At 34.8% G+C, this 18,136-nt stretch overlaps 1 protein-coding gene across 1 annotated transcript in view; it reads left to right on the top strand.

Moving 5' to 3' along the window:
• Window positions 1–18,136, top strand: part of ptprn2 (protein tyrosine phosphatase receptor type N2) — a 278,828-nt gene that overhangs the window by 231,217 nt on the left and 29,475 nt on the right. Inside the window, exons 13-14 of the mRNA XM_056461907.1 lie at window positions 8,239–8,454; window positions 13,424–13,636. Coding sequence (XP_056317882.1) covers window positions 8,239–8,454; window positions 13,424–13,636 — 429 coding nt within the window. The remainder of the gene's footprint in view (window positions 1–8,238; window positions 8,455–13,423; window positions 13,637–18,136) is intronic.

The following is an 18,136-nucleotide window of genomic DNA, read 5'->3' on the forward strand; positions in this document are numbered from 1 at the left end:
GTTTATGTAAAGCAATTTGAATTGCCACAGTGTGTGAAATGTGCCATACAAATAAACTTGCCTTGCCTTGCCTTGCCTAAATTGGCCATAGTGTATGTGTGGGCGTGATTGCAAGTGTGTATGGGGGTTTCCCAGTGCTGGGTTGTTTGGAAGGGCATCCGCTGCGTAAAACACATGCTGGATAATTTGGCGGTTCATTCCACTGTGGCAACCCCTGATTTATAAAGGTACTAAGCTAAAAAATGAATGAATGAATGAATGAATTTTGAAATAGTCATAGCGCATTTTAGTTTAACTTAATATTAACAATATTAACAATATACTGTATACGCATATATAAGCCACATATATATCGCAAAAATTATGGTATGTTTTTGTATTCTGATACAAATATAAGTGAGGTTTTTAGTCATCCAGATTTTGTTTTCAAGAGAAATTGCAAATGGTAGATGCATCATCAGTTAAAGCTGTGAAATAATGATTCAATGCATATTAAGGCACAGATGTACCATTTGTGAAAGTATTTATCACACAAACACATATAAAAGGTAGCTACATAATTATTGCGTGAATACAGAGAGAAAAAAATAATGATGGAATAAATGTTGGATGTGTTCTCACTGTGGTTATCTGTGCTTTTGGACTCGTGTACCATTTGTCCATGTCGAAGATAATACAGTATACAAGTCATTCTCTACAGCACTCCCTGATTCTTGCAGCAAGAAAGAAAAATAAAGAGAGGTGAGGTTAAAGGTGGAAGTATGTCTGGCCGGTGCTCACGCTGAGGTGTGTTTATCTGATCTCCAGATTCTCGAATGGGTGAACCACTTTATTTGTTCCTCTCTCGTTTCTGCCAACTCCAGCTGTCACACTATGGGACAAAGAGGGCTAAGCAGGGGACAACGGAGGGAGGAGTGCAGCTGAAACTAAAGATAAACCGAAGACCCCTCTGCAGACTCGTCATCTGCATTTGACGGGACCCCACCCCCAGTTTCCCCATCCCATAGACGCACACACACTCAGATACAGGCACTTACACCTTACGGGCACATGTTGTATAGCTCTAACACACTCTCCCACTTTGAGTGCTTGCATTGCTTTCTCTTTCACACACACACACACACACACGCACACACACACACACACGCACACACACACACACACGCACACACACACAAGCAAACACACACAAGCAAACACACAAGCAAGCCTTCCCCTCCCTTTTTTCCCTCTCTCTATTCTCTTCGTTAGACTTGGTAATCCCTCTCTGCTCGCTGCAGCTGTTGCCCTCCTCAAACCTTACAATAGTCTGAAATTCAGATTTTTAGAAAGAACTAAATAAGTTCCTGTTTTAGTCACTACACCAGTTCTGTTCTTTGCATTATTTTGTCATGAAAACTAGAATTATATGCATTAATACATTTATTTACACATAATTTAGTGTATGTAGCATTTAAATATAGTAAAATAATATAAAATATAGTGCATTCATTCCTTTTCTTTTTGGCTTAGTCCCTTTATTAATCAATGGTCGCCACAGCGGAATGAACCACCAACTTATCCAGCATATGTTTTACACAGCGGATGCCCTTCTAGCGGCAACCTAACACCGGAAACACCCAAACACTCTTGCATTCAGACTCATAAAGTATGGCTAATTTAGGTTATTCAATTCACCTATATTGCATTTCTTTGGACTGTGGGGTAAACCGGTGCACCCGGAGGAAACCCACGTAAACACAAGGAGAACATGCAAACTCCACACAGAAATGCCAACTGAGCCAGTAGAGGCTCGAACCAGTGACCTTCTTGCTGTGAGGCAATCGTGCTACCCACAGGGCCACCGTGACGTTTTTAATATTGTTTCTTGTAATATTATTACATTGTAAAATGCTGGGTTGTCGTATATCAGCATAGGGTCAAATGTTGAGAAACCCCCCAAAAAATTTATTCAATTTAAATGACACTTTTTAACCCAGTGGTTGGGTTTGTCCATATTTAACCCTGTGTTGGGTTACAACAACCCAGAATTTTTTGTGTATATGTTATTATTACAATAACTGCATTTAGCAAACTAAATTCGAATACTGCAAGAAATTATTTTAGATTAGATGTTTGGTGAAGACAAACAAAACAAAAGGTTCTTTACAGTGGTAAACCATTCTTTAGATAAAAAAAAATTATGTCCTTTTCATTAAAAGCTCCTAAAGGGAGCAAAAAACTTTCGTCCATGGCATCAAGGTGAACATCTCTTTTTGATTCTACCTGACATTATTTTTGTGATGAATGAGCGCATTCCAAAATAGCGTCTAATAGTTTCCTGCGTGTTTAATTTGTACATTAATATATATATATATATATATATATATATATATATATATATATATATATATATATATATATATATATATATATATATATATATATATATTAATGAGCAAGACTACTGTAGCGACGTACGGGTCGGTGTAGGCAGTGGTCGGTCGGTGGAGCATCTTTCGCTGTCTGGTTCGCACAGACTGTAGTTGGCAGTAGGCGTTGCAACATTAGTTAGTTTTGATTGCGATATAACGGGTTAAAGACGTGGGAGAACGCTTAGGGAAAATCCAAGCGCGAGCGATCCAGCAGGCACAGAAATCCCGAATAGTTGAACAAATGAGTGACAAGCTCTTCGTCTATTCAAGCTGGCCCTCTTACCCTGCGCGCTGATTAGCGCCCTGCGCGCTCTGGGCAACATGTGGAGGCATCGCTATAGCAACCAGTGGATGTGACATGTGCTACAGACAGCGACTCGAGCCCGCCGAATATAAGGAGGGGCTCCGTGAAAAAAGCCTGGCTTTTCAGTCGCACATGATCATTCAAAGGACAAGACAACCCGCTGCAGCTTCTTATAAGTCTTTGGGAAATGTGGCGGACTATTTAGCTCGCCTTTTTTTCTCCCACTGCCTCAGTCTCTTCTCTTTCAAACTGTTTTTTTTTTAATCCGCATCTGTTAACAAAAACACTGCGACGGTTTTTTGTTGAGGTGGACGTGAAGGAGGTTAAAAACTTTTCTTAGCTTGCGGGATTGCAAAAGGAGGCTGCAGTCGCACATCGGACATCAGGCGGAATAGGAGCATCTGTCGCGCTGTCCGAAAATGGAACTAGGTAACTATCTCTCTCCCTCTCTTTCTATCTCCCCCTCTCTTTCCGGACCTGCTCTTGAAGTCTGTTGAAGCACATGTTTAATGGTCGATAAATAAATGTAACGCGCGCCATTAAGCGTCTCCTAAAACTTATTGCGCATCCGGATGCATCTGGACTGATAATGAGAGTGACACCGTCCTGCAAGACTCCTGTACGCGGCGGGGCTTCAGCCGGACACATTTTATCCCGTTTTTCGTTTAAACCGCTTCTGCTGATTGAAGCAAGCGCGTGCATAGAGTGCGGTTTGATGGCTTGCAGATCGTTATGTAATTGATATATGGGTCGCGAGTCAATATAGAGTATAGCGGTAAGAGCTGTGCAAATGGTAGAGAGGACAAACAGAAGCATCTTTCTGCTCCTTTATGGAGGGAGGAATCGGTGTTCAGCTGTTCGCTTGTGGGAAATCGATAGCCCTGAAAGCGGTGTGTGTGTTCGGTCTGCACGGCTCTACGTACATAAGTTTCTTATGATTTAGAGTTTAATTTAAGTAATCATAAGATTTAATTGGTGGATGGATTGACAGCCTAAAAATTCACAACATTTAGGATTGTATATAAGATTTTTAAAAAGAATTGATCCTTCTTTAATTCTTTAGCACATTTCGTTTTTTCGATTGTTCCGTGTACTTGCTAAAGAATTAAATTAGTCATTTGGTCGAATAATTGTGTAAAAACTTTAATGACTTATAGTGATCGAGTATTTTATTCTATGCTTATATTTAACATTTTGCATGTCTAATGCAATCATTTTTAAATGCTGTTTATCAATTTTCTAATTTACAAGGAGAAGTTAACTTAAAAAGATTAGTAAAATTACTATATAATTTATTTATATGTTGCATTTAAATATTTGCTAATTAAAAATTAAAAAATTTACAAATTAATTTTTTAAGTTGTCCAGTACACCATGTACAACCATAAGGCATTTTATAATATGTTCTTACATACATATGGAAAAACAGTATTTTTTCACAGCTATTACATTTTTTTACATTTTCATTTTTTTATTTATTTATTAACTTTTTTGTTTAGTTAAACTGGGGTTCTTCTAAATTAAGGTTTGAAGTAAATAAAACTAAATTAAGGTTTTTCCTTTCTACAGTATCATGTGTTCATTGTGTATTCAATATTTATGTTCACATTTCAAATATATAGAGACGGATGAGTTTTAGTTAGAGTGATTAGTGTGTACATGTAAAAGTGTAAGGATATCTGGGCGGCCCTTGTCTCAACCTTTCACCCATCACATGCAGTCTCCTCCACCCAACCCTTGCCTTAATGTTAATCAGCCAGAATACCTCAAACCCATCTGCCTTTTGTCCCTTTGCAAATATACAAAATCCTTCTGTTTGTCTTTTTATATATATATATATATATATATATATATATATATATATATATATATATATATATATATATATATATATATATATATATATATATATTTATTGTTATAATAACCACAATACTTATTATTATTTACATTTAACAGTACTTCTCAATTAAAGTGTTTGAAGGTATAGATTTAGATTTTGGCTGTTGGGTAAAGTTGTAGCTAATAGATTTATTAGCTATAGGATAAGCAATATCTAATGACCCTGGAAACACACTCATTAATCCAGCTGCATATATATATATATATATATATATATATATATATATATATATATATATATATATATATATATATATATATATATATATATATATATATTTGCACTATTATTTTTTCACCTCAAACTGAAAAAAAATGTTATCATATAAATTTTATTAATTAACCTTTCCTTTTTTAATGAAGCCAAATTATGTAGACCTTGTAAATTCATACTCTAAGAATCTGTTGTATTCCTACTTCAATTAAGAATTTGAGAACCTTTGTAGTGCACTTTATTTGAGAGAAAGCTTGATTTGAACCTGTCTAGATTTTCAGTAGGCTCTAAAATTTGCAAGTCCAATGTTATTCCCTAAAGAAGAGCAAAACCATAAAGGCATAAAGGATTTTCTCTCTCTCTCTCTCTCTTTCTCTCTCTCTCTCTCTCTCTCTCTCTCTCTCTCTCTCTCTCTCTCTCTCTCTCTCTCTCTCTCTCTCTCTCTCTCTCTCTCTAACTCTCTTTCCCTCCCTTTTATTCTTTTTCCCCCATTTTACTTTTTCCTCTGCTTTTATGTAAAGTTTATCTTTGCAGGTTTTCTACTCATATCAGATGTTCTGCTGGACAAAATCATATTTTATAAATTATTTCTATTCAAATTATCATCCAGTTTTTTCAATGTTTTCAAATGTTGCAATTCGGTTAATTCCACATTACAACACACAATGCACAATTTATGCATCCTCATCATAATATGAGAATACATGTCATAAACTGTTTTTATTAATTAATATTTTTCTGATATTAATCATCACTGATAGACTTTGGGATTTTTCCCTATTATTTTTGATTTACTGATTTACATACATATACCATGATAAACAACTATTTTTTTTCTGAACAAATATTTGTACATAATAAATGTAAAACATCAGATTCATGTCCAAAATAACTAACCTATGTATGAATTTTATGATGACTTTTATATTCATCATCAATTATAGTCGGCAGAGCAATAGAGTAGCGTAGGACAACATTTTTCAATTTTTCTTTTATATCTTCCCTCCTTTTTTGCTCTATTTTCCAGCTCCTTGCTCAAATGCCTAATGCGTGTATTCTATTTAGTTATAATTAATTGCGGACATTATTTAGCCAAGCACAATTTTCTTTTCAGAGCCAGCTTTTCATGTTAGAGATCTTTTCATGTAATTCGATTGAGAGCGCTAAGCCTATAGAGGGATGGAGGGAAGGAGAGAGGGGGTCTTCTATTCCAGCTGAATGCGTCCTCCTCTCTACACACTCTCCATGCAACGTTTGATGGCTGGAAAGCAAACCATTTCTTCACCAACAAAAGCTCACAATCACACAAAGTAGAAACTAATCCTTGGAAACTGCTAAACCTCACATTTAGGTGCTAATATTTTCAGCAGTGTGTAGCTAGTGTATGGGGGATTTCGGTATGTGATTAAACGTAGTGCCGTATGTAATTAGAGCTTGATTTTAATACTTCATGTGATTTTGCATCCTACTATACAAGGTGTAGCAGCCCTAAATGTTGTGCAATGCATTTAAAAAATAATACAGCAATAGCAGATTATCAGAAAATAGTCAGTGTTTCTGAAAATCGCCGATCAGAAAAATCAATCGTTGACTGACATTTCGCTTTCTCGCATGGCTTGTTCTGTGATCAGTCGATTGGTATGATAGCACTGAATGCAAATAGAGGCAGATTTAAAAAAAAAAATCTGAAGCCCATTCTAAAGGCCTCAGTCTATTCAGTTTCACAAGGCATTTGGAAACAATACGCCGCCAATCCCCCAGCAGCTTAGCCCCGGCTGTCAGCCCTCCCCCCGAGGGGCTAACAAGCCTGACAACCCCCTCTACAGTGGGACGTTAGCGGGGCTCGGACCTTTTAGGTGCTCCCCCTTGGCTTAGCCCCTCTCCCATTTTATTAACTTGGAGGTTTTGGCCAATTCCCCCATCCCGACCGAACCCAAGACTTGGAGGCTAATTAGCAACAAGCTGGTACAGTGAGGACTGACCCTAATTGCTCTGTGGTGGCATGATTCAACTTGCCAAGACATAGAGTGCACAGGCCTTCACTTCCCAAATGTCGGCTTGAGGTGCATTTGTATCAACGTGTTTGGCTAATAACAATTAAAAGCAAAAATTAAGCATTTTGGCATAATTGGCCTTATGAAAACACCAGCAAATTGCTTTTAAAATTAAGTTGATACAAGATTAACTTACTTTTATGCATTCAAGTAATAAAAAACTTATCGATCATATATATTTTAAAACTGAACATTTTAAAAATGAATTAAATGAAATAAGTTTTTCACTTAAATATTAACTTTTTAGAAACAAGTTATGTGAAAGTTATGTAATATGTAACTTTTTTATTAAGGTGAGCTTAAACTGAAAGCTTAAACTGAGTAGCTTTCTAGTTCATAGCATACTTTATACAGGGAAATAAGCGTTGAAATTAAGTGTTATTCTGTGTTTTTTAAATAAAATTAACATACTTGCAGTATGTTGCAATTTACAGAGTATGTTGAAATTTCTGAGATTGTCATTTTATAACAGGTAAAACCTCTTGTTTAGTTAAAAATGGGCTAAAAAACTCATTTAAATTACATGATACACAACTATAATCGTGTCAGTGCTAAAATGTGATAGTTGCATTAACACATGCTATTGCTAGCTAACACTTAATCGTATAATTTGGGTTCATGCGACATTCATGCAATTCATTTTAAATTATAATTAGGATTGTGATGAGGATGGCGGTTGTTACAATGTTAATAGGTCATCAAAATCATATTGCTGTTGTAAAAAAAGCTCTACCAGTTAGTTTACAGCATTTTTTGGAGGTGACAAGTTTCCACAAATTTTTGAGCAATATGGACTTATTTATTTTATATTAAATAATTTTATATTTATTTTATATGTTATATTCAAATGTGAATTATTGTTTATTAGCAGATTACATGTCTTACAGGTATATATAGGATCATTCCTATTAGATTTTGGGAAAACGTTATTGTTTAAACAGCTGTGCTTCATAGTATATGTGTGTAGATTTTTAAACAATTAGGTAATATATATATATATATATATATATATATATATATATATATATATATATATATATATATATATATATAAATGTATTAATTATTTTTTTAAATGTAAGTGATTTTTATAATAATAATAATACTGTATACAGTTTTCTATCAAAATATATTTGTATATTTGAAATGTATTTCATTTTTCAGTGTTTCATTCTTCACATTTTTATATTTCCTGTTCAAGAAATATTTCCTAATATTAGCATTTCTGAACTGCTTAATATTTATCTAGAATGTATATATAATGTGTGGCTATACAATATTTTTTTTTTCTTGTGTTCAGTTCACAGTGTTTATCAGGGTGTCTTTCTCTCTTGTCTGTTTTAATTTCAGAGGGGCAAACTGAACCACATTCCCCTGGTCAAACAGAGTCAAGTGGAGCCGGGCAACTTTTTGATTCTGGTGGTGGTGTCCATGGTTTTCATTGTACTGGTGTTGGGGATGTCGGGGGCTCTGTACTGCCTGCGTCATCGCTCCCACCATAAGCTGAAGGAGAAGCTCGCCGGTTTAGGAAACGACACAGGCCACGATGCCACTGCAGCCTATCAGGTATGAGCAGGCCCATGATTTCAGCCAATCACGCTTCATTTTTGCACGTTAGCATGACAAAGCTTCCCTGTTTTTGAAACGTACTAAACAAGTTGTCCCGTACAGAGGTTGTTTTACCTCTAGTTGTTTAAGAGTAACATATTTGTGATCATCGGCAGGTGTATCGAAGGTGTTTAATTGTTCTGAAATTATTGTAGCTCATTAACAAAAAGGCAACGGAATTCATTTAAAGCTTCTTTCCCTTAATTACGACCCATTGGAGCAGGCACAGATGTCCTTGCACGACAGCGGTGTTTAATATGAATCCTAATTGAGGCAGAGCCCTTTTTAGCAGGGAAATGAGTTTGTTGTCTGACCTTTCTTTCACGGCTCCTGGAGGGAGGGCTTGCGGTGAAGGCTTATTGATTTTGTGTTGGGCTCAGCTGTACTCAATGAGACTGGATCGCAGGGTGCAAGCGCTTGGCTTCCTCCCCCGCCTTCAATATTTAATAAACCTCTCACACTTTGTCGAGAAGTCCCTTCCATAAACGTCGGCCCTATCAGTGTGGCAAAATAATCACTGTTTCTCAATATTACTACGCTGTAGTCACACATTATATCCTGACACCTTTTGTTATGTTTTCATTTCGGGTTTTAATTACATTGTATTGATTTTAATTTGTGTGTTATGTTGTCGTGTCATAGTGTATTGCGAGTGCTTTCGGCCCTTTAGATCTGCCAGGTTGCTACGTGGTTTTTTTAAGTGAATAAGATTAAAGGCGCAGACACGGCTCTTACTGTGTAGTTGTAAGGGATTTCCCAACTGCTGTAGCTGGAATGAATGCAGTCTTGTGCACAGGGACTCTTACAGAGAAACATGCAATTAGAATCAGTTCTGCCGCAATGATTCTGTAGCAGATCAAACACACACACACACACACACACATATACAGTAGATATACCACCACCACCACCACCCACCTACTCACACACACACACACATCTTTTCACACTATTACACTTTTATTCTTATTTCGTCATCAAACATACTCATGCATATTCAGTTGTTTCTTCTCCCTCTTAATACTTTATATAATACGATTTTTATACGATTTTTGGTTTTATTTGTTTTAATAAATTGGTTTGTTCCTATTCCAACTAATGCTTATTTTTTTATTTCATTACATTTATTTATTGTAGTTTTACATGTATTTGCTCAAATATGGAACAGACACAAGCAATTACTTTATTAAGCAATCTTGCCTGTGGTTAAAGGAATAGTTACCCAAAAATGAAAATGTACTCTTTTGCTGTTCAACACTGAAGATGTTTTGAAGAAAGCTAAAAACCTGTAACGACTGACTTCCATAGTAGGAAAAACAAATACTATGGAAGTCAATGGTTACAGGTTTTCTCAATATATCTTATTTGGTGTTCAGCAGAAAAGAATTAAGTCAAACAGGTTTGGAAGGGTGAGTAAATGATGAAGAATCTTCATTTTTGGATGAATTGTCCCTTTAATTCCACAATGTGGAAGGTGTCAGTATTATAAGACCAATAGTACTTTCTTTAACACTACTTAGGCTTTTGTTACTAAACACTAAAATGTTACTAACATTATTAATGAAAGAAAAAAACATGCAATTAGAATCAATTCTGCCGCAATGATTCTGTAGCAGAACAAACACACACACACACACATACAGTAGATATACCACCACCCACCTACTCACACACACATCCTTTCACACTATTACACTTTTATTCTTATTTCATCATTAAACACACTCATGCATATTCAGTTGTTTTTTTCTCCCTCTTAATAGCTTATATAATAAGATTCTTATAAGATTTTGGATTTACTTCTTGTAATAAATTGTAGCAGAGATACATTTTGGTTTGTTCCTATTCAACTAATGCTTATTTCTTTACATTTATTTATTGTATTTTAACCTGTATTTGCTCAAACATGGAACAGACACAAACAGTTATTTTATGATGCAATCGTGCCTGTGGTTAAAGTAAAAAAATAGATCACCCAAAAGTGAAAATGTACTCTTTCGCTGTTCAACACTGAAGAAGATGTTTTAAAGAATCTGAAACCCTGTAACGACTGACTTCCATAGTAGGACAAATAAATACTATGGAAGTCAATGGTTACAGGTTTCCTCAAAATATCTTATTTGGTGTTCAACTGTCAAGACAATTTGGTTTGGAGCAAGTGAAGGGTGAGTAAATGATGAAGAATCATCATTTTTGGATGAATTATCAGTTTTTAGCCCACAATGTGGAAGGTGTCAGTATTATAAGGCCAATAGTACTGTTTTAGTAGTAGTTAGGCTTTTGTTACAATATTAATAAAAGAAAAAAGTCAAGTTATATATATGTTTGCAAACTAGTTTCAACTATATTGAAACTAAAGAATCTACCAACTGCGCAAATGTTCATTTTAAATGTGGATTAATTCATTCACTTACTTGCAGTTTATATACTTATGCTGTCAAGTCAAGCTGCTTGCTGTCACTGTACCTTGATGGGGGAAATATTTTCCCAAACAGCAGAATTTATTGCTACCTTCCAGGAACATCTAAAAACAAATCTATGAAGACTTGGCTCATTGCTAATTCCCTTCTACGGAATCTTTACCTATTCTTGGCACTTGTCTCCCCCTCAATTCTTCACCTCCATTCCTGAGCATATTTTGAATTTTGTTTCTCAAATACCTTTTCTAGTTAGATTCTCCTCTCTTGCTCTTTGCACTTTCAATTAAAATGAATGCTAAAGTATTAAATGCAAACATAATTAATTTAGCTAGCAGTTCACTGATTATAAGTAAAGCCACTGCATCTGTTTATTGTGCTGGCTGAAGTGAACATTTAGTTTTTGCAGTTTTACTTATTTGAAGGCAGAGTGAGAGTGGTAGCCATCAGATGAGATAATAATGTAAGGGTGGACTCTAATCTGTGGCTGGTTTTAGAGCTCTGTGGCCTCTGTTTAGCCCCCCTTCACCTCGTCTTCTGGTTTCCCTCACTGGGGAGCTCCATTAGTGAGACGCACTAAACTTCCACCTCCAACCCCCACACTCCCTTACTGACCCTCCTGTCAGACTCGCTCGCTCTGTTTTTGTTATTTTTTTTTCTGAGCGCTTTTTTAACTGTTGGACATTTGATCTCAGATGGGGTCATATTGTTGTGACTAGCGACTGCTTCAAAAAGTAATTGTCTGTGACTGTTTCACCTTTGAGTATATAAAATGGAAGTAAAGCAATGGGGGAAAGGCGGAGATAATCACAATTGAGCACAATTCTCAAAAGGTTTTTCACTCAATTTAAAACCGGAGCTTTTTAATGTTTTTAAAGCACTCTTGTTGTGGGTTTTTAACCAAAACCTTGATGCAATTTTTCTTTAAATGCACATAACTTGAAACTTTGAAGGAATTTAATATCTTGTAAAGCAATATTAATAATTAGGTGCTTGTAGTCTGAATTGTTTTGTTAACAGTGCTGGGAGCCATTTAAATAACCAGACTACCCACCCTCACTTTGAAAATCCCTCCCCCATCAGATCAGTCCTGATGACATCAAACCCAACCCGTAAAATGACTGACAGGCAGAGAGAAGCAGTCTTCTGATTGGCTAAACAATAATGTCCTGAAAACAAATTATTTCTATTAAAAGGCATGATGTCTCTGCACTCTGGATTCAGTGATATCTGTCAGGCGTATTCTGTGTGCTGTTCAATAAATAATCGCTTACAGCAGATTAGAAAATCTGATTTAACATTAAAGCAATCATTTGATATATTCGTGGATATCCTTGGCAATGTGATTTAAAAATTCTGACTGTTTGTTACTCTTTCAGGTTGCTTCTTTTGTTTGATTTGAATGAGGTGATGAATAGTCAGGCTTGATCTCTAAAGGATTGAAATTGTAACTCCATAATAACATGGATGATGGAAATGTAGCCATAAATGACAAAGGGATCAGTGAGTATAGCAGTAAATACAAAGGAATGCACAATATTTCATCTGCCTTATCTGTATTGCCAATAAACGCTTATTTTGAATGCCAATGTTATGTGCCTGATAAGAAAATGATTGGCCTGATATATTAATGACTATAAATTCTGAATTATTTGTGGTGGATGATCCAGTTTAAATGCATGCTGCTGCATAACACTAACACCAGATGTGCACTTCAGAAACGTTTTTGCTAGAGGAAAGGACTACAGTGTTCGTTTTTCACTGTGATAAAGAAGACATGTGAATTGCAATATGCAAATGATTTTGATAAGAGAAATATAGAAGTTTCCTTGCACTGTATTTGGCTGTTTTGTGTAATTAAGCTTAGAAACAAGTATATTAATATTTTTATTTATTGGCTTATATATAGTTGCATCCCTACTAAAAGCAATGCTTCAGTTTAACTAATACAAGAGAGAGTAAACTATATTTTTAACTCAGTTTGACTGATTTTGTAAATTATCTTGCTTTATTTGAGAAAAATCTCACATTTTACAAACAGTTTAAGATAAATCCATCTTTATAAATACATGGCTGATGACCTGACACAAACTGTCCTATTGAAAACAGTAAGATTATTGTGATTATAGTTTCTTTTGTAACCTTGTGTTTAAACATGGTAGCATTTTCTGTATTTTTTGCACTAGTGGTGGGTGTGAGTTAATGCAGCCGATAGACCTCATCTTGTTGAGCAGACAGTGACGTAATATGTTGTCTGTTGTCTCCTGAACCACTCAGATGCAGAGTGGAGATATACTTTATTTGATCCTGAATCCTGATTCGGTATCGGTTTATTTTGTGTGCATTTTCCTATATTAATAACCCCTAATAATATATTTCATACAAAATATGCATTGTTTTGATGCTGTCTTTTTTGTGATTGATGGGTTTACCTTTCAGAACATGCTTTATGAGTTGCCCCAGATAATGTCTTCAAAGATAAGACTAATGTTTGTCCACTTTCCCGATAGGATCTCTGTCGCCAGCGTATGGCGGTGCAGACATCAGAGCGCGGCGAGCGATCGGAGGTGTTTCACCCATCGCACACGTCACGCATTAACAGCGTGTCCTCACAGTTCAGTGATGGACCAATGCAGAGTCCCTCGGCCCGCAGCAGCACGTCCTCCTGGAGCGAAGAGCCTTCCCAAACCAACATGGACATCTCCACTGGACACATGATACTGGTAAAAAAGCACACACAGCATATTAAACACCTCATGCTGTCCATACAGACCCCGTGTGATTGCAGTCATAGTCAGGATTAATGTAAATAACCACTGTAGATATCCTTACCCATGCTTTTGTTTTGTTTTCTCTGAACCTTAGTCTCACATCAGTCACTTGTTTCAAAATTTGGGGCTTGTTTTGTTCTGCACGGGCCTGCAACCCCATGGGCTCTGGCATTTCTGACACAATGGATTGTTTTAATTTCGTCCCAACTTTTGTTTTATTCATCTCAGCACAGCTTCGACAGGAAAGACTGATAGGTGCCTGGTAGCGTTGTGTTCATTACCGAGCAGGGAATCTATCATACATCCAGCAGTGGAGCAAAAGACAGCCACTGAGCTGATTCATTTAGTGTATTGTTTTCCTGTAATGGATGGCCCTTATTGAGATGTGTTTTTTGTTGTTGTTGTTGTTTTTTTGTAACAGCTAATAAAACCATGTGTATTGTTATGCAGAGATGTGTTTGCTAAAGTGCACACAATTACAAAGGTATTGTTTAAACTTCAGAAGTTTAAAGTGCAGTGATAAGGATTTAATTGATGTTTTAAAGCATCTTCATCTTTATACACTCAGCAATGGTGGTAAATGATTTGTCTGTTTATTCTTATAGTCTTAGAGAAAATAAGAGGTGATTGAGACTTTTAGATTTTTTTTAGACAACTCTAGAAACTATGAACACTATTCAATCGATAGTCAATATTGTAATGTATAAATGCGCATTGCATTCCAAACAGTAATGATTAATTTCTTTTATATCAGCAGAGCAATTATTTATTTTTCTCTTTGGTCCTTTCTTTTGACAGTGCAAGACTTTTATGTCGACACATCTTTGATAGTTTGCTCTCTGTATTATACTTTTCTGTCTGACATACATTTCCTTCTGACTGAAATGTTGAACAAAGAATGTGAATATGTAAAAATTGCTGTTTTTAGTTGCAGAAAGCAGATTTAATACCTTATTATTAATTATTTATTATTAGGCATTCAGTAAATATGCATTTATACTCGCTTTATATATCTATATTAGGTTATAGAATCCAGTCTTATTAACTTACAGACATTTTTTATTGTTCAGATTATTCTTTCATATAATTTTTTTTAATTTATTACTAACATAGTAAAATGTCATTCATTAATTCATTCTCTACATCCATACATACTTATTCACACACATACATTACGGACAATTTTGCTTACCAAATTCACATATACCACATGTTTTTGAACTGTGGGGGAAACTGGAGCACCTGGAGGAAACCCACGCGAACACATGGAAAACATGCAAACTCCACACATAAATGGCAACTGACCCAGCCAAGGCTCGAACCAGCGACCTTCTTGCTATGAGGTGATTGTGCTACCCATTGCGCCACCCTGCTGCCCAGTAAAATGTTAAATAAATTAATATTATATGTTAAATAATTTTAAATTGAATTGTCACATACCTGTACAGTTGCAATCAGAATTATTAAACCCTCTTTGCATTTTTTTCTTTTTTAAATATTTGCCAAATGATGTTTCACAGAGAAAGGAAATTTCCACAGTATATTTGATAATATTTTTTTCTTCTTGAGAAAGTCTTACTTGTTTTGTTTCAGCTAGAATAAAAGCAGTTTTTAAAATTTTCAAAAACCTATTTTAAGGTCAAAATTATTAGCTCCATTAATCTATATTTTTTATAGTCTACAGAACAAATCATCATTATACAATAACTTGCCTAATTAACCTAACCTGCCTAGTTAACCTAATTAACCTAGTGAAGCCTTTAAATGTCACTTTAAGCTGTATAGAAGTGTCTTGAAAAATATCTAGTAAAATATTATGTACTGTCATTATGGCAAAGATAAAATAAATCAGTTATTAGAAATGAGCAATTAAAACTATTCTAGAATAGTAAAGAAAAGTGTTAATGTGCTAAACAGAAATTGGGGAAAAAAATAATTCGGGGGGCAACTAATTCAGGGGGGTTAATAATTCTGATTGCAACTGTATATGATATTTACTATCTTTAAATGCATCTAGCTTATATAATTCAAGTTAAAATAAAAACAGTGAGGTTTTTATCTATAAAGTACTATAATGGATTATACTGTTATACTACTATATTATACTATTACTATAACAGATTTAACAGGTTTATTTTGCCATCAAGTTTATTTAAATTGTTCATATTATTTCTTTTTAAAATAACAATTTGTTATTTTGTAAATGTTAAAAATTAATTAAAATATGATATCATTAAAAATAAGTAAACAATAATAAGTAAGAAATTAAATAAAAAGTAAAAAAAGAGGAAAAATTAAGATAAAGAAATTTTGTTTAAATTTTGCAGTTTGTATTTTTATTGGCAATATTTTGCATTAATTTAACTTTATTATCTTTCTGTTTCTAAAGATGAATGAATAAATCTGTTTAACAAATCTGTTTTGTTCAAATGTTCCAAATATATTACCTATATTCACGAGAAATGCCATAAAATGTGTTCATTTTCAAAATGAGGTGTACTTAATTATGCTGAGCACTATATATATATATATATATATATATATATATATATATATATATATATATATATATATATATATATATATATATATATATATATATATATATATATATATATATATATATATATATATATTGAAGCATGTGATATTTACTATCTTTAAACTGTTATATCACATATATATAGCTCTTTTATTGACTATCGCCACCCTGCTCTCTAAGATATTGGCAAGAACAAATCCATATAGGTCAATGTGCAGCAGAAAAACCTCAAATTCTCACTCAGGTCTGATCTCTAAGCAGCGACTGCAATACCAGCTAGTGCAGTGTATCAGAGGTTTACACGTGTACACTATCCGTCTCTCAATGGGTGCAATCAAAGACGGGTTATGAAATAATAACTATTCTAATAGCGTAATCTCTCAGTATGCCAGGTTGCTATAAGGCATCTTTTTTTATCCCTCCTCAAAGATAGGAGCAAAGCTAGAGAAAGCATTCTCCATAGCCCTGCCTTATATGAGCTGTCCAGCATTATAATGGCCTCAGTTCTGCCATCATATTTTGATTGACAGTCATACGGCTTTGTTTTTTTCTCTTTCTATTTGGTTTATATACAGCATATACATCTTGTTTGAATATATACAGCATATTTCTGAAGATTGTACAACAAGGTTTATTCAGTATCTCTAAAAATGTCTTTTTGCCTTTAAATCACATACAAATTCAGCTCAGTATTTAAATAAATAATTGTTTGTCTATTTAAATGTCAAATGTTGAGGCTTAAATGAGACATTTGCTTTAAGAGAGTGAGATTTAGGCCAGATATCTGACCTTTTTATTATATATAGCTGCTGCAGGATCATGAAGTACTAATTCAGAACCATGGACAGCGCCACGGTGCTCTGTTGCAGCATGTGTTTATTATTCATATGTGCTACGTGGACATGGTGAAAGATAATGGGGAAAGAGACTGGATTGTCTTTATTGTGTGTGCGTGTGTGTGTGTGTTCGTGTGTCCATTTGAAAGCCTGTAATAACCTGAAGCATTTAGTGCTTATTTGACATTGCTTAAAGCAGAGATGGAGTGATTTTTCAGTGTGAAAGGAGAAAAAAGGGTCTGCTGTCTGTCAGGGAGAAGTACCTCGGTGATTAAATGGTTGGCTAGGTGCCAAATCCCTCTGTCTCTGATTAAATCACGCATCATCTTGCTAATAGAGGTGGTATTAGAGAAGGCAAATAGAGAGAGTTACTGTTACATATGGGCTCTGAAACACACACACACAAACACACATACATACAGGAAGATGCTCCATCCATCAATCATCTGTAACATAATAGAAACTAGAGGAAAATATATAGAAGCTTTTGTCCAGAAGGTCAGATATATGTTGGAGAAGAGCAAATTGTTCTCGAAACAGCCATATGTAGCCACTTAGAGTTTGGCGTTTGTCCGCTCACGGCACTCTGGAGATGTAAACTGATTGCTGGGTAATTTGTTTCTCTTCTGATATGTTACTTGAAGGATGAGAACATTTTGAGTGCACCTGCCAGTTATGGTTTATGCTGGTGAAATGGCAGTTTTTTTGTGGAAAAATGCTTTGGTTGTTATTAAGTTGCTTGACGTCAGTAGACAGCATAACTTTTAGTGAAAAAGAGATGTTTCGTTATTTGTTTTAAATTAATCCCGTGTAATTAAAATACTGTTTCAATGTTTGGGGTTAGTACTTTTTATTAAGTATTTCTTTTGAATAAGTTTTTCATTTTAATGACTTTAAATGTTAAAAACAATTTCCCTTTGAAATAAAAGCTGTTCTGTTGATAATTCTGGTCCTCAAAGAAGTCTATCACAGCTTCAACAGTTTTCAACATTACTGATGTCATAAGAAATGTTTTTTGAGTACCACATCAGCATGACTTCTGAAGGATCAAATGACACTAACGTAATGATGCTG

Source organism: Danio aesculapii, chromosome 7 (assembly GCF_903798145.1).
Source record: "Danio aesculapii chromosome 7, fDanAes4.1, whole genome shotgun sequence".
Taxonomy (NCBI): domain Eukaryota; kingdom Metazoa; phylum Chordata; class Actinopteri; order Cypriniformes; family Danionidae; genus Danio; species Danio aesculapii.